This window comes from Artibeus jamaicensis, unplaced genomic scaffold (assembly GCF_021234435.1).
Source record: "Artibeus jamaicensis isolate MK-2021 breed Jamaican fruit bat unplaced genomic scaffold, CSHL_Jam_final contig_923, whole genome shotgun sequence".
Taxonomy (NCBI): Eukaryota; Metazoa; Chordata; class Mammalia; order Chiroptera; family Phyllostomidae; genus Artibeus; species Artibeus jamaicensis.
The window spans coordinates 3,921,423-3,944,640 of NW_026522014.1; the positions used below are offsets into that span (position 1 = coordinate 3,921,423).

Here is a 23,218-nt window from a genome sequence, read left to right on the forward strand (position 1 = left end):
ATCTGATTTCAAAGTAAGTATGACATGGAACAGATGCTCTTATATCAGCAGCTGTCAAACAGTTTCTATAACCACGTGCATATCACCAATCACTTCTGCCCAAGGGTTTGAGAACTTCCTCCCCAGAATCAGATTCTGGTGCTCCATCCGTCACCTCTGTGGCTGACTGTGTGCCCTTCTCGGAGTCTGACCACGCAGCCGAATTCCAAGGCCCACTGCACTCTGAAAGGGAGCCTTCCTCCTCTGCTTGGGGAGGCACTTCACTCTCCTCTCCTTCAAAATCTGATCATGAAATGGAAGACTCTCCCTGCCACCATCAAGCCACCACCAGGAAAACATCAGAGGAAAAAGGTACTGTTAATTTCTTTGTTCTTCCGTTTTGTCTAATTTCACTAACATCTTAATTTGTGCAATATAAAAATGGCTTTTTTTCTCATAATCCTAAGTCTTTTGTCTTTTCACAGTTAACAATTAATATTGCTTTTTTGTTTATGTTATGGGATGAAAGAACACCCCCCTGGCATTTATTTTTGTGTGTGTGTGTTTTCCTACCTGGTTAGTAATTTTACTTCTTTAGTGCTCCACACATTTACTAATAAAGGAAATTCTTCAGGAGGCCTCCTAGAGATTTCATGGAATAGTAGCCAAGTTTCGGTAAACACTAAAGTAATCATATAGAAAAATATACATACTTGAAGATGAAAGTGATATAGACATTAACCTATTAATTTGATTTTTATTTAGAAGAAATTTACACAATAATGATTTATATTGCAAAAAATGTGATAGAAAGCTATGACAGAGGTAATGCAAGAGATTAGCCGATTAAATTTTTTAAAAGGCTCCTACAATTAATATCACAATTTCAAAGCAGTATCAATAGATTTTGTCTTTTTAATAGTATCATTTAATTTACAGAAGTAATGAAGTTCTGATTCAACAAGTTAAATGACGCAGAGAGGAATCGAGTAGGTTCGTTCTCTTCCTGCCCCAGTGCTGTACACTAACCGAGTAGACCGGGTCAGACAGAGATCCCTGCACAGTGCAGCGCTGGCCCTCACACAGTCAGAATTCACATACACACTTCGACTTCCCGAAGTCTTAGGTACAGGTGTCCCTCAGTATCCATGGGGGACTGGTCCCAGGACCTTCACAGATACTAAAATTCGTGAATGTTCAAATCCCTTATCTAGGCTGGGCTAGAATTAAAGGTACAGTTAGTTGTCCCTCCCCATCTATAGATTCCCAAACACAGGTCAAAAATACTATTTTTAATTCATGGTTAGTTTTAATTCATGCAAAACCCAAAGATACCAAGGGCCAACTGTATATTCATTGACAAAAAATATGGGTATAAGTGGACTTGTGTAGTTCAAATCCATGTTCTTCAAGGGTCAACTGTATTATTTTTCACATCTGAAATAATAAATATACACACACGATATAAAATAAATACTTTGATGTGTATAATGGTAAAGTAGCTGCAACTTTGAAATGCAATTAAAAATTAATGGATTAATAGGTGAGTAGAGAAATGGTTATATAATGAAGAAAATGTAGCAAGATAGAAATTTTAAAAGTTAGGTGGTGGATATATGTTTGCTCACTGTAAAATTCATTTGTCATATAAAAAACGAATAGCAAAAAAGGAATCTCATTTTTGTCCATACCGATCTAGAGATTTAGTATAACAGACATTTTGTGGAACGTTACAACCTGATTCTAAATTAATAAGAAAGAAAAAAAGGCCTAAAATACCTGAAACTCTTAAAGAAGACGAAGGTGAAGGGCCATGAGGGATGCCTAGAATTATTTAGCTCTATACATTTTTTATACAGAGGAATACAAATGAACTATGAAACAAAATTAAAGAGCTTAGAAGCAGATTGCACGCGCACACACGTTTTATGACAGCCGCATGTGTGGATGGTGGAGAAAGAATAGTCATTAATAAATTGTTTGAGAAAATTGGTCATCTGCATTTTTATTTATTTTTAGTATATTTTATTGATTGTGCCATTACAGTTGTCCCATTTTCTTCTTCATGACCCCCCCAGCACACCCCCTCCTCCATTCCCCCCTTAAGTTCATGTCCATGTGTTGCAAGTTCTTTAGCTTCTACATTTCCCATATTATTCTTGTCCTCCCCCCTATTTTCTACCTACCATCTATGCTACTTATTTTCTGTACCTTCTCCCCCCTTCTCCTCCTCCCAGTCACCTGTTGTCAACCCTCCTTGTGATCTCCATTTCTATAGTTCTGCTCCTGATCTAGTTGTCCACTTAGTTTGCTTTTTTTTAAGTGTGGTTGTCAATAACTGTGAGTTTTCTGTCCTTTCACTGTTCATATTTTTTATCTTTTTATTAGATAAGTCCCTTTAACATTTCATATAATAAGGGCTTGGTGATGATGAACTCCTTTAAGTTGACCTTATCTGAGAAGCACTTTATCTGTCCTTCCATTCTGAATGAAAGATTTGCTGGACAGAGCAATCTTGGATGTAGGTCTTTGGATTTCATGACTTGGAATACTTCTTTCCAGACCCTTCTTGCCTGTAAGGTCTCTTTTGAGAAATCAGCTGACAGTCTGATGGGAACTCCTTTGTAGGTGACTGTCCCCTTATCTCTTGCTGCTTCTAGAATTCTCTCCTTCATTTCAATCTTGGCTAATGTAATTATGATGTGCCTTGGTGTGTTCCTCCTTGGGTCCAACTTCTTTGGGACTCTCTGAGCTTCCTGGATTTCCTGGAAGTCTATTGCCTTTGCCAGAATGGGGAAGTTCTCCTTTATTATTTGTTCAAATAAGTTTGTACTTGTCACTGTTCCTCTTCCCCTTCTGGTACCCCTATAATTCGGATGTTGGAATGTTTAAAGATGTCTTGGAGGTTCCTAAGCCTCTCCTCATTTTTTTGAATTCTTGTTTCTTTATCCTTTTCTGTTTGGTCATTTCTTTCTTCCTTCTGGTCCACTCCATTGATTTGAGTCCCAGATTCGTTTCCATCACTATTAGTTCCCTGTGCAATTTACTTAATTTCACTTAGTGTAGCCTTCATTTATTCATCTAATTTGCGACTAAAATCAACTAGTTCAGTGAGCACCCTGATCAACAGTGTTTTGAACTGTGCATCTGATAGGTTGGCTATCTCTTGGTTGCCTAGAAGTATTGGCTTTGGGGCTTTGAGCTGTTCTTTTTCTTGAGTCATAATGTTTTGTTCTGTTTGCACCTGTTACGTATGAGGGGCAAAAGCTTAGGTGTTCACCGGAGTGGGTCTGCCTAGTCACTGGGTTGTGACTGGGGGGAGGGTCAGAGAGTGAGCTATAGCATTTTTTCCACCCTCTCAGATTTCAGTCCCCTCTGCCACTTCCCACAAGCCAGTTGGGCCCTTCTGGTGCTGGTTCCCGGGTGAGTGGGCTTGTGTTCGTTCTAGGACCCTGTGGGTCTCCCCAACTAACTCTCCTGTGAGGCTGGGATTCTTTCCCGGTACCTCAGCCCCCAAGAGTTTTTCCAGTCGATGCTTTTAGGCTTTATTTCCCGTCGCTGGGGCCCTAGGTTGTGCAGTCTGTCTCACTGACTTTTTAAACCTGCCTGGTTTGCGCCAAATGTGTGTCCGTAGTCAGCCAGCTGCCACCTTGAGAGCCTTACTGGGTTTCTGTCTGTCGCCAATCACCGCCTCCTCCTGCCAGGACCCCTCTCTGCTGCCAGCTCCACCCCTTTTACTCATCTGGATGTACAGGTTACGTTTATGTCTGTTTGGCTGTGTTTTTTGTTTCTAAATCTTTGTTGTCTTTAAATTTGGTTGTGTGAGGAGGCACAGTGTTTCCATCTATACCTCCATCTTGGCCATAAGTCATCATCCACTTTTTTAAAAACTATAATAGCCCTCCTCCTATTACATACCATGCAAAAATTTCATTGGAGGAGGATTCCAGTGGATAATACAAAGCTATAAAACTTGAAAAACTAGCCCTGGCTGGTGTGGCTCAGTGGATTGAGCACAAGACTGCAGACCAAAGGGGTGCTGGTTTGATTCCCAGTCAGGGCACATGCCTGGGTTGCAGGCCAGGTTCCCAGTAGGGGGTGCACTGGAGGCATCCACACATTGATGTTTCTCTACTTCACTTTCTCCCCCCCTTCCTTCCCCTCTGTCCAAAATAAATAAATAAGTCAATGAGTAAACAAACAAAATCTTAAAACTTAAAAAAGTATGTAGGAGAACATTTTGTGACTTTAGGATAGGGAAGGATTTCTTAAACAAGAGGCAAAAAAAAAACCAGGAAAATATTGATAATGTCCGATGATACTAAAATTAGAAAGTTCTATTTCTCAAAAGACACAATAAAGAATCTCCCAAACTTGGAGAAGATGTTTGTTGCCTATGTAACTAACAAAGGATTAGTGTCCTGATTGTGTAAATAACTCCTATACAGCACTAAAAAGAAAAAGACAAATAATATAGGAAAAAATATGTAATGTACTGAACAGGCACTTCATAGAAAATGAAAACCAAATGGCTATAATAATATTTATGAAATGGGGTTCAACGCCATTAGTAATCAGGAAAGTATGAAATAAATCAAATGAGATATCATTTTATACCCATCATACTGCTAAAAAATTTAAATCTGATATTACTGAGTGCTGGCAAATATGTGAAATAACCATGAATCAGGTATTTGCTGGTGGAAGTATAAATTGGTACTAGCTCTTTGGAAACCATTTGGCATTACCTGGTAAAGTTGAACATGTGCCAACCCTCTGACTCCAAAAGTCTTCGCCTGTTTATATGGCCTACAGAAATCCTGCACTTGTGTACTAGGAATCATGTACAAGAATGTTCACAGCAGTCCTGTTGCATAATGGGAAGACCTGGGAACAACCAAAACCAGTAATCACTAGAATAATCACAGGTAGAATAGATCAATAAATTGCAATACAGGGTCCGGCGGAAGTGACACCTGCTTGAGTGTGGTTGATAGGGTAATAATATGGGTGGAATAATTTATGTTTTAATTAGAGCATGTCACCTAAAATGTCATACGGTGTGCTTGAGTGTGATATTGTTACTTTACAGAATTACATGCTTATGATTTTGTAAATTTAAAAGGGGGCGTTATTTGTGCCGGACCCTATATATTCCTATAATGACTTGGTGCAGGAGGGAAAATGAATGAACCACACAGAAACAAAATGGGTGAATCTCTGGAAGGAGACATTGAGAAGCAAATTACTGCCGAACGCAGATGAATACATGTGACTCTGTTGCTATAGAGTTAAACAAAACTAGCAGATTATTGAGAGGTACAAACAAAATGTTGAGGTTGTGAATGGGAATGACAACGCTAATTAGTTGGGGCTATGTTGGGGAGTAGAAATAGGGAAGTACATACCGGGGACTTCAGAGTATAAACTGCAGTGGGAGCGGGGTGACAAATGAAACGGGGGGTTGTGTTTCTGTTTTTTTTTCTTTATACTCAGCAGCTATCTTATAAATACTCTTGAGTTCAGTGGACAAGAAACATTAAAAGGACCACATATACAAAATTAATCAATAGACTTTAATATACAAGTAGCTTCAAATAACTTTTTAAAAGTCAAATAGGCTAAGGAAATTGTTGATTCATTGAAAAGATGATCTGCATTCTGTATAACATATAAAAAAAGATGATCAACCTAATGATGGAGAGATGATCATTTAAATTAAATACCCATCAAATTGCCTGTAAAGAGTCCCACCAGCCAGCACCAGCGTGGTATGGGGCACGCTGCTTCACTGCAGGTATGATTGAATGTCATTCGCATTTTCGGAAAGTCCGTATTAATTTATCTCTACCAGATCAAAAATTGTAGTCCTCCCTCAAATACATGTGAACATAGAAACACAGTTGGTTGTGGGAGCTCACTGTGCTTTGAGACTCTGGGTAAGACTCTGGGTTGCTTTATTTCTGACACTTCCCCTGCCTTCCCCCCTGGAGCCGGTCAGTTGCTGGCATTACCTTTCACACACTGGTCCTGAGCACGGCTCTTCTAGAAGAAGCTTTGAGATATAAATTAAGTGTGGTCAGACCTCAGTACTCATCAGCTTCAGAACTCATCAGACTCTGTACGTGTCACATTTTGACAAGGAAAAAATGTTTGGGCACCCAGCGCTTGCTTGGGACTTTTCATACTCACTAGAACTTGTCTGAGTCACGCCGCCGCCCCACGAGAGAAAACGCATCACTGGGCACTTGTCAGTTTCAGTATTTGTCACGAGGTCCGCAACAAATTCAGGATGAGGACAAAGGTACCGGTATTCCCAGGGAGGACAATATACTAGTGGAAGCAAGAGCAAACATGTCCAAGCCCACTAATTTGTCAATAGTGATTGTCAAGTTGATGAAGGACTTGCACTATGATGTTGGCCTACCTCCAAAAGAATGAAAGGCTTCAAAAACTCTCATTAATTAACCTAAATTGTGGATTATAATCATACTTTTTCTAAATATATACTGTGTCAAGCCCTGTATCATCCCTTCAGAAGAAAAAATATGTGTAGACCTTACTTGGACCCATAAGAAGGCAAAAAAGCAGAAGTATATATGTATTTGGAGCTATAGGTTAATACTTTGTGGTTCTCCGAGTTCACTGGGCATAAGTAGGTCTTTGAAAGAAATTATATATAGTCAGAGACAGCATCACTCACACATGAAATCTGGCCCAGATACTTTTAAAAGTGGCTAAATCTTGTCTAGATAATTTCTCTCTGCCTTTTACTTCTAATGTATTTATGGATCTTTGAAGTGAGCAGACATTTCTTCTCAGGTTGGAGAAGTATTACCTGGATGTGAATTGTGCTTCACAGTCCATTAGCTGTATCGTGCAGTAAAATGTGATTAGCAATAATTAGCAGGGACATCCATCCTTTTTCCCAGCACCTCTCTTGTTTGCTACTGCTGCTTCTTTGGGATGAAGTTCCCAGCTGTACTATAAGCAGGACCAAGAGAGTAGAGAGTGAGGAGTTTCTTTTCTGAAGACCAAGTACTTGAACCTTCCCATTTTTTATTTTTCTGGGCAGACTGTATTTCTGGCTAACCAGGAATAAGCAGTTAGTTGAGCTTTTATCAAGTGCTGACTTGAGCCCTGGTCACCTAGCTCAGTTGGTTAGAGTGTCATCCAGATACATCACAGTTGCAGGTTTGATCCCCAGTCAGGGCACATACATGAATCAACCAGTGAATGCATAAATGAGTAGAACAGCAAATCAATGTCTGTATCTCTCTCTCCCCCTTCCTCTCTCTCTGTCTCTCTAAAATCAAGAAATAAACATTTAAATTTAAAAAGTACTGACTTTTTAGTCAGTTATTAGTATGTTTGCTGGTTTTTAACTGTGACCAGATGAAAGCAGTGCCTCACGATCTTTTCTTCTCCTGAAAGAGGTTTCCAACCTTGAGTTTTCTGTGCTTTCTATGTTCATGGACATCAATCTATTCATTTATATATTCATTCAACAAAGTTACTGAGCACCTACACTGTGTCAAGAATTGTGTTAAAGGCTGAATATACATTTATAAGATCCCATGCTTTTCCTCAAGGCCTTCGCAGACTAGAGTCAGTGCCTGTCTCTCTCTTTCCTTTATTGCTTGTTTTATGATATACATCTTGTCTCTCTGACGCCCCACAATAACCACCACCACCACCACCAAGGAAGGCCTATACTGCTTACCCTCCACTTTCAGACTCCATTGCACCTTGAACTGAAAGATGTTGAGGAGCCAACTGACTCTCGAAAAGTAGCCTATTACCAGTCAGTGCCGAGAGCCGGGAGTTTAGACCTTAGTACTCTGAGGCCAGAAATTCAGTAATGTACCCAGATTTAGTCAAGTTCAGAGGGACCGATTCATGATGTTCAAACCTAGAAAAAACAAATTTATAAACCGGAATACTAATTTTCTGATTTACTTTGTGAGCTACAGCCAACATAACCACCACCATCATTCATATGTTTTGTTCTTTCCTGGTTTTTCTATTTGGAAATCAGCAAGCTCACAATGAAGGTTCACCGGACATGTATATGGAGTGTGCTCATGAGACTGAGCTGACCGATGACGGCACTGAAGCACCACCATCGGGATAGCTCTTTCGTGTCCCTCAGAGACGCTCCCTCCCCGGTTCCCAAAGTGGAACTCAGCATCATTGAAACACTGGGGAAATTCCACGCTTCCGATTGTTTGACATGTCAGGGGATTATACAGTATAGATTCACAAAGTAGGATCTAGCTTCATTGTCTTCAAAATCTAATTCGGAGAATAGCATTCTGTAAAATCCTTGAGTTCCTTGCTGTCTGAGACTAATTCACTATGCAGACCTAGGCAGCTTCGAGGTAAAGTATGTTAACCTGATTTCCTTCCGTGTGTAAGTGTTTACACGTGTGGTTCTTAGAACTCATTGGCTCATCAATGAATAAACCAGAATGGGGTTTAGCGATTCTCATAAATACAGACTAGACCTCATCTTTGCATTCTTACCTAACACTCCACGCTAGGAAATTTCTCTAAGTTGAAATTTCTGACAAGTTAGTTGGAGCCCCGCCCATACACTAAAAAGGCCGAGTTCGACTACTAGTCAGCGCACATACCTGGGTGGCAGGTTTGATCCCCAGTCGGGGGATGTGCAGGAGGCAACCGATGGATGTTTCTCTCTCACATTGATGTCTGTCTCTCTCTCTCTCTCTCCCCCCACCCCCTTTCTCCCTTCCTTCCTCTATCTAAAAACTTAATAAATATATCTTTGGGTGAGGATTAAAACAAAAAAAAAAGAAGGAAAAGAAAATGAGGACCAGGTCAGCAGACTTCTGATTTCTCACAAAGGTAGTGTTTGAGAGATTTCAAAAAGCCTACTAGAATTTTTACATAAAGCTACATAAACTAACAAAAATGTCACATTTTCTTTTCTGAAATCATAACAATCCAGTGTTGGTTTTTCCGAAGACTGGAAGTTCAGATGTCCATGAATGTGTGCTTGATGGACTTAGAATGAGAAAGTGCATTATTACTTAATCCTGCCTCTGAGTTCAGCCTTTTGAAAGCATTCATGTAAGTGTTCCTTGGAACACACTTTGGCAAATGTGTGAGATAACGATGTGAGGTTGCCCAGCAGCGGGCTCTGCGCTGGGCAGACCAGGCTTTTAGTCCCAAGATGTCCAGTGACTGCAACACTGAGAGGCTGCAGTTCTATGCGCATGTTCTCACCTGGCCCTCTCATCCCTCATTTAAACATCGCCCAGCTACCGCTCATTCAGAAAATAATTAGGCCGTCCTCTTTGTAACTTTGCACAGGCCTAGCCATTAAGAGTTGCTTTAGGATTGATCTGGAAGAATCCAGCACTTGCTTTTCTTTGGCTTCTCTTAACATAACTGAAATTCTGCTTTTTTTAAAAAATGTCCCTTAGCAAAATCACCTCAGCAGGTATTTGTGCCATGTCTTTGGATTTTCTTTATGTGTCTGTGTAACAGCTGTGGCTACTGAATTCAGTTCCCTGAAGAGTAATGACACAAATACTCATGATAAATATTTGAGGTTAGAAGTGAATTTTGATGTGGATGTATTTCGGACTCTTGTGTTCTGTTTTATTTTATTTTATTATTATTTTTATTCTCACCTGAGGACATGCCCGTTGATTTTAGAGAGAGGGGAAGGGAGGGAGGGAGAAATGGAGAGGAACACCGATGTGAGAGAGAAATATTGTCAGTCGCCTCTGGTACACACCCGAATTAGGGACCAAACCGGCAACCCAGGCACGTGCCCTGACTGAGAATCAAACACGTGACCTTTCACTTTGTGGGACAACTCCCAACCCACTGAGCCACATTGGCCAGGGCATTTCAAGGAATTACTGTAATCTAAGTATCACTAACTAAAAATATGCAAAGCTCATTTAAAAAAATCCTCAGTGTTTGTCAATATCCTTTGCTTCTTTAGAACTTCAGATATAGACTCCTAAATGAGAACTGTGTGTGTGCTTCATGTTTTGTAAGTATGTGTGTTAAGAAATTTCTCCTGAAATAAATACTATTGTAAGTAAAATGAACCTGCATGATTAATTGAACACTTTCTTAAGAAAACAACTGCTCTCTCTGTAGTCCACACCAGGAAGTTGCTGGAGTGTGCTTTTAAATTTAAAGAGATAGAGATAGACACCAATAGATAATTAGGAAGGAGTAATTTCACGATCTAATATGCATCAAAATTAAACATCCTTTGCTAATCATCTCACATCTAACTGGATATACTGCCAGATAATACCAAACAGCATCCTTTGCTGAATAGTTCCAGGTAGAGCCTTAGGAGTTATCTGCCTAGTCCAAAGTGGAATAAGTCGCAGCAGTAGAATATAGTTCCTACATTTGACATTGATCTTCATTCGAAAAGCCTCTCCACAGATTGGGTTTTGGCATTAGTTTGAGTGTCCCCATTTCCAGCAGCTGCTGCCATTCAGAAAACCGGAAAAACTCAAAGAGGCAAAGATCACTCAGCTCCAAACACTGAAGAGTGTTTGGCACCTTCAGTATCATGGGAGACTGGCCAAGTCATGCTCCAACCCAACTTTAAAGAGACCTTTCAAAGATATCAGTGTCTTAGAGCTGAGCTCCTGCTTAAAAAGTCTTCCCCATGTTCTGCCCTCCTTTGTCCCAGGACCAGCCACAGGCAGGCCCTTAGCAAGGGAGAGCCCAGAAGGGAAAGCTCTGACTTGCACTCTCTCCCAAACCTCTTAGACTCTCGGGGTGACTGGGTTCCTATCAGAAGACGCAGGAACAAAAGGAAAGTCATGTTGGCTCCTGCTTTTGATGTAAAGAGTGATATGATAGTGTTTATTCTTCTTATTTTGTTCATTCCAATACATATTTGAAGCCAGCAACTCTGTGATGCATATCAGGCCTCCATCCAACGGGACATCTCCTGGCTTAACCGAATATTTCTCCACATAGGTCTGTTTCCTATAGCTTAAAAAAAAAAGCATCCATCAGTTCCTTTTACAGTTAGTAATTGAGACAAAACCCTTCAGAGACCAGGCGCTGACTTTTGACTCATAGCTTTAAAAATAATAATAGTCGGTCTTTTTTTTTTACTTACATGTGTGTTCCAGACAGTGCCAAAGGCCCCAAATCACTGAGGGCACCCAGTTCATTGGTGGTGCAAGGAGGAAAGATTAAGCGGAAGTTTGTGGATCTGGGGTAAGCACCTTAGAACATAAAATGTAAAGCCCTCTGTGAAAGGATTAAAGGAGAAAATGTCAGCCTTCCCCTTCTGACCATGTGCTGTCCTTCTAGGGCGCCCTTGAGAAGGAACTCCAGCAAGGGAAAGAAATGGAAAGAAAAGGAGGCCAGCAGGTTTTCTCCAGGTAGCAGGTATGGGTGAGTGATTAAGAACACAGAGTTGTCTCTGTATCTGAACTTTCTGGCCCCCGTCCATTGTTAACCAAAACCAGGGGTCAGTATCTTTGATATACCTAGAGGTGAGATGAAAGAAAAATTTCACAATCTCTGTTTGGCTTCCTCCAATTAAAGCCTACCCCTGGCCCTGGGCGTATCTGTTGGCTTCACTGCAGAATTATGATCTCATGAACAGTGTTACCAAATATCAGCTAAGTACAGCATAATTGTATCTCTGATATTAAGGACCCATTGATTTTCAAGACTGTTCAGTCCACACGCATGTGAGAAGGACTACCACCTCCTGCTGGACTCAACTGTTAGTTTGTAGGCCTTATCGCCTGTGCTTGCTGTTCAGTAAAGATTGTCCTTCAGGGAAGTGGGCTCGGTACAGTGTGTTGCCAACTTTTCCCAACTTTGTTCTGAGATGACTTCATTTAAACTTAGGTTTGTGTAGGGAGACAGTGAAGCACAGAGCTCCAAAGCTTGACCCCCTGGGTCTGGTCTCCATTCTTGGACCAGTTATTTCACCTCTGTCTGCATTTTCTCGTGTGTGAAATGAGGGCAATGACGGTGTCTACTTTAGACGCTAGCGTAAGGGTTAAATGAGTTTTCGTGTGGAGCATTTAAATTGCTGCCGGGAACATAAGAGGTATTCAAAAATAGTAATAAAGACAACAGTTTGTAGGTTGTGGAGTTTTAGATTTATCGTTTCATTTGCTCCTTACAATACGATCAGGAGGACTAATAGTAATACCATACTGTACTGATGAAAAACTTCACCTTTATATAATGTAATTGACTACCCCAGGACTATGCAACAGCCAGTTAATGACAGTTAGCCGGGGCTGGTGCCTCCTGTCTAGATGCCTAACACTCTATGACATCTGCAGGCTCCTATGCATTTAATGGTTTTTAATTTTTTTTTCAATTGTAGTTTATACTGAGTATTATTTTGCATCAGTTCCAAGTGTACAGCATAGTGGCTAGACAATCATTTACTTCACAAAGTGGTCCCCTGATATTTCAAGTACCTGCCTGGCACTACACATAGTCACTACAATAATGTTGACTGTATTCCCTGTGCTGTACTTTACATCCCGGTGACTCTTCTGTAACTCCCAATTTTTACTTCTGAATCCATTTATCTTTGCAACTCAGCACCCCCAGCCCTCCTTCTGACAACTAACAGTCCGTTCTCTGTATCTGGGAGTCTGTTTCTATTATGTGTATTCTTTTATTTTGCTCTTTAGGTGTCACATGTAAGTATATGTCTGTCTCTGTCTGACTTGTCTCTGTTTCTTTATAAAATTTGGGAATCATCTCCAAAGCAAAGACTAAGGAAGATGCAGACAAAACACTGAGCATAGAAGACTGTAAAATTATCTGGGGACCGCTCGTCCCTTTCATAGGTTGTCCCCTGCTGTTTTCTGTCTCCTTTTTCTCTTTTCTGGCACACCACACGGTGAGAAATTATACCTTCTCCCTGGGATTACAGAAGAATGGGGTGGGGGGTGAAAAGAGAGAATCCCAAATTAATTATTTTTGTTAGTGTGGGTTTTCATTATGCTGTACAGTCAAGCAAGGATGGAAAGTTCTGGGTGTATTGAGGGCAGCGATCACAGAAAAAAAAAAGACCATAATGCAACTCAAAAGAGATTTAACTTTGTGTGGTTTTGGGGTGAAAAATATAAAGCAGTTTTACTTTTATGCCTTAAAGTTAAGAATAGAAAACTGTCAAATATATAAGCGGAAGAAAAGAAACCAATAATGAAACTTTGAGGAGAGGGAGATGCCTGGATGGACAGTGGGAGGAAACTCGCAAGCCCCTGAAGGGACCTCGTCCTTCCTTCCACCCCTGGGCCTCTGAGACCTTCTAACCTTCAAGGCTAAAAGGGACGCGAACACAGGTGTTCAACAGGCGTGAGGACATTTGACTGAGTGTCTTCAGAGTAGCCAGAGAGTATGACTGCCCTGTATAAATTCCAGATGAAAATCAGGCAGATCTCGATTGTGTTGGTGAGTGCTCACCTGGCTCTGGGCAGCATCGGGGTGGTCGGCCGCTGGCCGTCCTCTGCGCACGGCGCCTCCTGGTAGCCAATGCCAGCTTTTGAACCCGCCAGGCTTCTCGCTGGAAAATTTTCAGGTGGTTACTGGAAAATTTAGAAATACTAGAATAGGGAAGAATAGAGACTTTTCTGTTTTAAAAAAATTTTTGAGCACTCATAGTAATTTGGTTAACGCTAACCAAATCTGTGGCAGCCTTTGTTTTTCCGTGCAGATTGATCACGGGTCCAGGACTTGGGGAAACGTAGTCCAGGTAGAGCAGCTGCTGGCAGGTGGCAGCGTGGTGCCCCTGAGCCGGTTTCACAGGGTCGCCACAGGCAGGTGGCTGAAGGGACCAGTAGCCGCAAGGCCCCACTGCTGCTGTGAAAAACTGGCAATAAATTCACCACCCTGTGAGGCTTTCCCCCAAAAAGTACAGCCTAATCCACAGACTGAGCCTGTAATCTTATCTCCTGGGCATTTCTTCCGGTTGTTACAAGGTTGTAAAAATCTGATGAAATCATTCCATTATAATGTGAGGCAATTTGACATTAAAAAGGTGACACATTTGCTAAATTTGGTCTTGGTTTTAGTTTTTTTCTTCCCAAAGAGTAAAGAATTTACCTCATTGTATTCCTTGTGGCAATATAATGTCTCAAATATATGACCAACATGAAACAGATGACGTTAAAATAATAAACAAACGAACCCTACAGAGAAAATTGTCTGCTTTTATCCTTTTCAGATATGTGCTCAGTGAACATTCTGACTTAAATAGCTAACAGAGCAGAGAACAAAAGCAGGAGACATTTAGTTGTTCGAGCTTCTTCGTCCCCTCAAGGACACACCAAAGAGTAAAATTGAACGCCAGCTGCAGTTCTAGAGTGGCGGCCACTGAGGTCGGCGCACTGTCAGCTTTGCAGCTCTGGGCGGAGCTTGCAGCTCGGACCCTGCAGCAGAGGCCCTGCAGCAGATCTGGGGGTCTCGGATCAGGGCGGATCAGGGCCGAGGGCCACTGTGGGCACCTGACAGGGCAGGGCACTGGCGCTTCTCTAGGGAAGCGAATCTTCACTTACCTGAACAGTGGCAAAAACCCTGAGCTGGGACCCAAGTACTCACCCCGACTTTGCCATAGGTAAGTCTCAGAATTCCTTGGACCTTAGTTTCCTACCAAAAAATGAGTGAGGGAGACCCAGAGAGCCTGGTCCCTGACCCGCGTGCATCTCCATCTGCACTCTCTGGTGCTCGGCCTGCAGTCACCCGGGGCCACTGAGCACCGGAGATGTGGCGCGTGTCCGTGGAGATGTGTCGTTGGGGGAAATGGGTGCTAGATTTCAAAGACAGGTGAAAAAAAGAATGGTAACTGTCTTATTAATTTATACTGATTACATGTTGAAATAATATTTTGAATATTTTGGGTTAAGTAAAATATATTACAGAAATGAGTTTTACCTTACAGTTTTTTCAGGTGGTTATTGGAAAAGTTTAATTTGTATAGTGTGGTTCATATTCTGTCTCTATTGGGCAGTGTTGATCCAACAACTCTATGAAAAACAAATACTCTTTGAATTTCTGACAAATACTTTTTCCATCTATAAATTAGCATGTATTCATTGGTTTACTCTTTTTTATCTATATGTACTTCCCTTTATTCCAAATATGATTTGTTTATATACAGAAAGTACACGTGTTACAATATAATTTATTTTAAAAGAAATTTGACAGGGAAAACAGGAGAAAGCAAAACGTAAGGCTGACACCCAAAATAGAACATTTTCGATGATACGTTCACAGTGAACCTGGCAATGGCCTTCACTCGGTAAAAGCCGTGAGTGATGTCAGCGTGGTGAGGAGCCTGCGTTCACATCCTGGCTGTGCCACTGGCCCCTCGGGCAAGGTACTCAGCCTCCATTTCCTCGTCCGCAAGGTAGAAACGTGTATTTCACATGCCTATTGAGGTCACTGGGAAGATCGACAGAGTCACATTTAAGCGCATTTAAAATTCTTAATATCAATGGCTATCCTTATCCTGCTTAAAGCAATTCTGATCACAGGGATATAAAACCAAGTAGTGTCCAGATGTATCTTGCTGGCAGTCGTGTTCAATCCAAGGGTGACTTTGGTAATACCTTGAAGAATGAATGAACTCTGGATTATAGTTCAGACCACCCTTCATAGTATTTCTCTCAAAGAAGCCTTAGCCAAATCACGGCATTACGGTGGGTTTGAGTCCATCCCCGTGGCAGGTCCCTGGCAGCACTCGGCCCTGCTGCCGAGCGCAGGCGGCACCTCTGCCCCTGAGCTGGCAACACCCATTCAGAAGAGTTGAGGAGCGGGCTGAGCACATGTGCAGGAAGAGAAAACACCTCACCTCTGCCCAGCTCTGGCCAGCAGAGCACCCAGAGAGGAGCCAGAATTGGGGTTTTTTTTAAGTTTAAAAAAGAAAAACAAAATAGGAAACAAAATGCAGTTGTAAATGGTCAGCAGAAAATGACCATGATAGAAAGGCAAAGGCAGATGAACTGGAGCCTGGGAAGTCTGAAAGCAAACGTCCCCAAGCCCCTCTCGGCCGTGCGCAGTGGCGGCAGGAGCCCGGCGCAGCCCGGCGGAGGGCTTCCGCGGGTTCCGCCCCTCACCCCATGTTCTTCATCTCAAAGGCAGCTGTGTTCTTACGAAGAAGACTACTGGGGTTATAAATGAAGAGTAATTTATCGAAGTCTCCAATTTGAAAACTTAGCCTTTTTGTTTTGAGTTTCAGTTCAATTTGTCATTTTGTTGATGCATTTTAAATTTTTATATAAAGGCATTCACTTTCACGGAGACTTTTGAATAATACAAGCTTAACCTCAGGAGAACAGGCTTGACCCCCATCGTCATCTGTCGTGTTTTTAGCCATGTTAATGAATTCAATCTATTCCGTTTTCTTTGTAATACTTTCCAATGCCTGAAACCTGACAGACTTACATTCCTAACAAGTCAACACTTTCCATTCTTAAAAAACCTCAAAAAATCAAGTAAGTTAAAATGATAACTGTAATGACTCTAAAGATCCCAATACTCCTGTCAGTTTGGTTATTTTACATCTTATATAGTTAAATCTAAAATTAGTTAAATATATTAAGTTAGAATCAATAGACAGATTTCTCTCTCGGAATTTTAATAATAATACATTTTTTTCTAAATCTTAAGCAACATATTATTCCTAAGCTTAACATTCCTGTTTCGAGGATACGGATTTTATTTACATGATCATCTTGCTATTGCGTCTTGAACCTTCTCAGTACAGGAAGGACTCGTTAAGGGAACAGTGTCTCCATCTCAGATGAGTGTAGGGAGGTAAAGAAAATCTTTTTCTGCATCCCCTCCTAGGAAATCTGGTTGCACCCCTTGAATTAGGTTGACAGAAGACAGATTATTGAGGGAAAAGCCTATCGACATATTTAATACAATTCCTGTGTGACACAGAAGCCTCCATAAGGAAATGAAGACCCAAAGAGGGGGTTGAGCTTGAGTATTTGCATGGAGAGTGCAGAGTCGTGGGAGGCTGGGATGGGATGAAGGGTCTCAGCTAAAGAGAATTGGGAAGCTTAGCGGGGCTGGTGTGTTCAGTCATGCAGATTCCTACTGGAATCTCTGGAGGTACACACGCTCCTTTCCTCCCTGTACGGAGGGCAGCCACTGCCTGAGGGGCTTACGACCTGCTTCAGAGGAGACAGGCCAAGTCCAAGAGCCCTTGCTACATGGGCCGTTTCTCGAATTATGCCAAGGTGCCGTATCGGGGGGCAACTGTCCTGAACCTTGTCTTAAAGTTGAACACTCCGTAGTGACCGTCTCGGGTAGACGGTTGATATTGACCAGAGATTGAGACCACAACTCACGATCTGGAAGCAGGATCTGTCCAGGACGTTGCCGGGGCTGCAGGTGCTTGTGGGCTCCTCACAGCCGTTCCCTTCGAGTGTCTCCAAGTCCCCCCGGAAAGGACTGGCTTGACAACTTCAGTCTCCTTGGCAGATGTTAGAACCTTACAGATTTACCTCACCTAATGTGAGTAAATAAATGGAAGTCCGCAACCTTTCCTCTGGTTGCCTCTAACCTTTTTCAGTTAACCTCCTTTATTACCTGCTTGACTTCTATGTTCTGTTTATGCTTTTTCTGTCAGGCGGTTCCTGAACTCCTAATTATATTTCCATGGCATCCGATAGATTCTGAATACTGTACCTTGTGTTCAGAGTTAAAATCAAACCCCTAAAAAATCTCCATGGAATGTTACCCTGAGTAATTTAATTTTGGAGTGTAGCCCCACGGTGAACTGGTTTCAAGATGTACATAGTGAGTTAATGGTTCTGTAAAGTTGTAAACTATTTATAAACTATTTAAATGGCAGCAAACAGTTACCTCCCACCTCCTTCCCTTCCCCAAAGACATCTTAGCATCACAGAGACTTCATTTCAAGCCATTCTTTCTTCCAGGGCTGAACAGTAAAATAGTAAGAAATAGAGCTATGACTTGGGGTTCTACTTTTCCAAAAATGGTAGTGAGCCATTAGTGTATAAGTTAAACAAGAAAGTGAAGGAAACACAGAATACATTCCTATTTTAAGGTTCTAGAAATTATTTTCAGATGCATTAAGACTTTATTTTTATCAATCTTGATTTTCTTAGGGGGTTATTAAGGATGTGTCTAGACCTTATGTGCCTTAGCCCATAACCTGCCCCCAGAGTAAAAAATGTGAAGAAAGGTGATGAGAAGAGAAGAAAAAGAAGAAAGGGAAGGAACAACTTTGTTATTCTTATACATTTCCCCACAAAGTGGAACAGAGGGTGAGAGTGGTTAATAATGGAACAACTGTCACCAGAGCTCCTCTGCTCCTTTTGTGGATTCGGGAGTTCAATCTGTCCAGAAGGAAATCGGCACGTATTTTTGAAGGCAAGCCTGGTACGCTGACAGGTCTATGATCTTAGTAATGGACAGTGTGCTTTTTAAAATGAATGATCTACTCTAGGTCCAAGCAAATGGGAGTGTGCCACTGGTCAGTTCTCTGTGGACACTGGCCAACACACAGGTTACATCAGCTCATGGAGTTTCAGAGGCAGGGATATGTACACATGTGCGGGGGCCAGGTTGCCCTGTTCTCTCCACGACTTTTCCTCCGTGCCTCCCATCATCTCCCATTGTCTGGGAAGCCTCTGGTTATCCCCTGCGGCTGGGCTCCATGAACCCCTTCGTTCCGCTCCTGCTTCGGCCTCCAGGCCCGTCTTCAGTGGCGTGTGTCCAGGCCCAGCCGGTGTCATCGGTCTGGGATGTATTCCTGGCAGCGGGAATTCTAGGAAAGTCTTGAGATGTGGTCTTCAGATTTTGTTTGAAATGTTGCCAGGCCAGGATTTGAACCCCAAAAATTTCTTTTTAAATAAATTATTAGAATCACAAAAATTAAACACCAATATTCTTATTTCCTGCCTATTAAAAAAAAAGGTGGTGGTTGTAAAAGTATTGTTACAAAGGCACTTGAGGATAGGACAGCATGGACATGCTATCGTTAATAACAGCCTGTTCATGAACTTGAGGACAGTATCCATGTATTGAAGGACTACCAGGCCTCACTGGAATTGTGGATGGAACTCCTGCAGAATGTCCCCTGTTACTTTGATTAATTGATTCAGAAATGTTTGGCCAAAGGAGAAAAATAATCATCAGGTCAGGTTATTTCAGAAATGGCCAGTTATTAGAGTGTGAAAGTACAGAGAACATATTTTTATATTTCTATACAGCTAGAGCTTTCTCAGCATTTTTATTGGCTCGTGGGACCTGAGCTAAAAGACAAACCCGGGGAGTTAACCCCAGAGGCATGTAGTTACATTTTCAGGGAGTGGGGGCGGGGAGAGGAGGATGAGACCCATCTCTGCGGAGACATTCCCAAGGCCGTAGAGGGGGACATCCTTGTTTATCCACTCCCAGGGCGTACATTACTTTCCCGTGGCTAAGAACCCAAGCTCCTCCCCAAATTGAATTTGTATACATTGAAGAGGTAGATTTCTCTCCCTCTCAGAGGGGAGGGGGCGGGCAGCTGTTACCTTTTATACGACCATCGGATTCATATTTTTTAGATCTCTCACCTACAGTGTAGACTAAGTAACATCTGGTCCTCATTATGTCACCCTGGAGAGAGGAAATTACAATACAGGGAACCAACGCAACAATTTTCTGTAAGTAAATAATAACCTATTATGATTCAGAAGCCTCATTTGCATTCAGGATAATGTCAATAAATACAGATATTAAAAACTTTAAGAACTCAGATATGTGTTAAAGTAGACCCCAGATCCACTCCTCCCTTCTTCTCCCTCAAATTCTAATTCAGTAAGTCTGGGTGTCCGAGAGTCTGCACTTGAACAGCCGTCCCACTGAGTCTTACCAGGCCAGCCCACCCCCAGCAGTGGGAAGCAGCTCCTGCAGAGGACCAGTCGCCTCTGCTGGCACACTGCCTCAGCTTCAGTTGTGGTGCTCTTCTCATCCTTTTGGTAGATGGTAAGTAGGTGGGTTTAGGGGCACAGAACTTTAGGATGAAACTGAAGGTTGACACATCTCTCTGGTTGGTCTTTCTCTGTTGTCCTTGCAGACACCTGTGTGTGTGTGTGTATGTGTGTGTGTCTGTGTTTTAAGAAATACAACGTTTATATCATCAGATCTTCTGGAATCTTTAGTGTGACCAACAATTTGTCTCTCTCAACCTGTGATGTCAGTATTCTGCCAAAACTTCACTGACTTCTTTACTTACCATCTTTACAATCCCGTCCCCTTTGTATGTTGCTTTGCAGTTTACAAGATGTTTTCCATTTATTGTCCCATTTGATTCTCACAGTAATCTTTGGGAATAAACAGGTATTGTTAGGATACTGTTTGTGTAAATGAAAAATATGCAATATTTCAACATATTTTAAATAAGACGTGGGCAGGCTGATACCCAGTATCTGTGTCAGACATGAGTTGTTCAGCTAAGACACTGAGGTGCTTTTAAATGAAAGGGAGTCTCTCCGAGGTCATGGCACCAGCTGCTGACACATTGCAGGCATTGGACATATTGAGGGGGACCTCTTCCAACATGCGCAGAAACTACTGCCCATTTTTGCCTCACCTCTAATATTTTTTTCTAACCAAAACATAAATACTAACATGTAAGATATTAGGAAAAATATGTTTTCAAACTGTTCTCAAGTGCCTTTGAATGTTAACAATAAGCACAGAACATTTTAGTTTTCAAAGCACTTTTGACATATTATCTCATTTATCTCCTAACCATATGCGAGAGACCTACAATATCCACCTTTTACAGATAAGAAAACAGAGACTGAGAGGACTGCAAGGCCTGTGTTCAGGAGCGGAGCCTGGACCTCTGAGTAGAGAGGATGGAGACTTCCAGGCTGGTCCTCCTCCTTCAGAAAGTCTCTTAGGATTATGAGGAAGAACTGACAAGAGGTGTCTTCTGCTTAAAGGATCTAAAGCCCTGAAATTTCCAAGTTCTAAGTCTGTCATTTTCTAAGGTGTAGACTCTTGGGAACATGAGTTCAGAGGAGGCCAGGAAAGAATGCTGGTGATGAGCTAAATGTCACTAGCAGTGAAGCGTTGACGTGTGACCCAAACAAAGTGAGCTGTGACGACTAACCAGGTAGCAGGTCCTCAACGACTGTGCACCTCCCTGACTGTAATGCACCCACACACACAGGGCGGGGCAAGGGGAGTTCATGGTCGTGAGTGTGTGAAACGCTGAGTTCGTTCCTGTATTATTACTTACTAATTTTTGTATTACTTTCCATATGAACAGCTATAGACCTACTTTTGCCCACCCCTGTATTCATTAGGCACATTTCATAAAAACTTGCCATGGCAGTAGCAGTACGAAAATGTCTATCAGTGCAAAATCCAAAAAAGATAGCAAGTAAGATAAGCATTCTAGTCCAGAGCAAAAGTTTTTACCCTTATCTGTTGTGTAGGGCAACTTCCCAAGCTGTCCCTTCAACTGCTGCTCAGAGTCCCTTCAGGAGCCCTCTGTCCTTTCTTTGTCTGACACCCCCATTCTTCTCCCAAACAGGGTCTTCAGAGGCAGGCTGGAGCACTGGAAGCCCACGGCGTCCTCCGCAGCGCCCGCCTCCCCACGCTCGCCTTGCATGCCTTTCTCGTGGTTTCCTGAAAGCCGCAAAGGATCCTATTCCTTCAGGAACCTGCCTTCACCTACAAGTCCCCTCCAGCCTTCTCCTGAAACTCTAAATTCAGATAAAAAGGGGTCCAAGGTAGAAAACACATGGATTAAAAAAGGCAAACAGGAAAACCCCAAATCTCTTCCTCCTCTTCAATCTTTGGAAAGCATTCTCAACTTGTGTGTGTGCTCCGGACCCAAGAAACCAATGTGATAACGCTGCAATAAACCTTGCATGGTGTTTTCTGTGGGGAAAAAGAAAACCTCATTTAACCATCACCTTCTTTAATACTGTTCCATTCTAGATTGTGCGTTAATCTTTGATTTGCCTGTCTTTTCACGTGTTGCTATTTAATCTCAGTTTGACAGTTAAGCCATGCTGGGAAAGATGCATTTGAATTATGGCACAGCGTGATAGATCTGTTTACCAAGTATTCCATTTTAAATTACGTTACAAAACTTATTTTTGCTGTGCTCTTCCAGATTTACAGGAAAACACATAAATTTGGGGCCGAATTTGTGCTCAATACATCTAAATGAAACTCTTTAAAACAGACCAATGCTGACATAGCACCCTTATTCATTTCTTCTTTTAAATCAGACTTCCATGTCAAACAGCTGTTGTAATTCTACCACAAAAGTTCTTTAACTTCAGCAGAATTAGAAATTACGTGCATGGATGCTACTTGTATTTAAATGCACGACGGTTGTTTCCAGCATGACACTGCAAACCTTACCTAACATTTTATTGAAACACATACGGTTGCTAACTTTCACATGTTGTTTGGTCTTCTTTCCTCTGTGTTCACTTTCTCAAACAGAAAGTTATTAACGTGGTTAATGTTACTTGAATTTAACACTTTTCTTGTGGTCAGCAGCTCACAGGGTTTTGACGGGCTTTGGGGTTGTGCTTCCACTGACGATACCAAACGGTAATGTGGTGATCTGCCAATCTAGGCCCGTGTGTTCTGATTTAATTTCCTCTTCTGAAGATTTAGCAAACCTTGGAGTTTGTTTGGTAGTAAGCTCTCCAGCCTCTGGCAAGGTATTTATTCTTGACAACCCACTAAACCCTGTACAAGAGAATGTAATGGAAAACTAAGAGTCCAATTTCTAAAGAAACAAGATGGTGTCGGTCAAGTTCTTAGAGTCCCTGGGAAGCCAGTCATTCTAGAATTAGAAAAGCAGTTTGGACAGCAGTGGACGGCTTTGGTCTTGAAACATTTTCAGTATTGGACCTGATATCTGTCAGTGTTGTTTGAATAATTCTACCGTTATCTACGCTGGAGAGACTCCAGGTCTGGTTTAAAGCATTTTCACAAATGCAGCTGCGTAGTCGTTATGCATTTATTGGACTTTGATACCCACTGAACATGCTAATGACCTTCTGGGGGAGTTTTCATTCTATGCCCCCACTGCCAGGTAGTTACTGGGAATGGATGTCTCTTCAAGGCGAGGCCTCTTTGGCGCTCCGAGGGTGCGGTGGGGGGGGGTCCCACTTCGGCACGTCACCGGTGTCGTGTCTGATTGTGATCTCCCCCAGAACACATCATCTTGAAGGTTACGTCCAGG

General features: G+C 42.0%; 1 protein-coding gene across 1 annotated transcript in view; it reads left to right on the top strand.

Moving 5' to 3' along the window:
• PPP1R9A (protein phosphatase 1 regulatory subunit 9A) overlaps positions 1-23,218 on the top strand; it is a 271,034-nt gene that overhangs the window by 237,628 nt on the left and 10,188 nt on the right. The window contains 5 exon segments of the mRNA XM_053655080.1: positions 52-88; positions 91-351; positions 11,124-11,211; positions 11,308-11,385; positions 21,542-21,740. Coding sequence (XP_053511055.1) covers positions 52-88; positions 91-351; positions 11,124-11,211; positions 11,308-11,385; positions 21,542-21,740 — 663 coding nt within the window.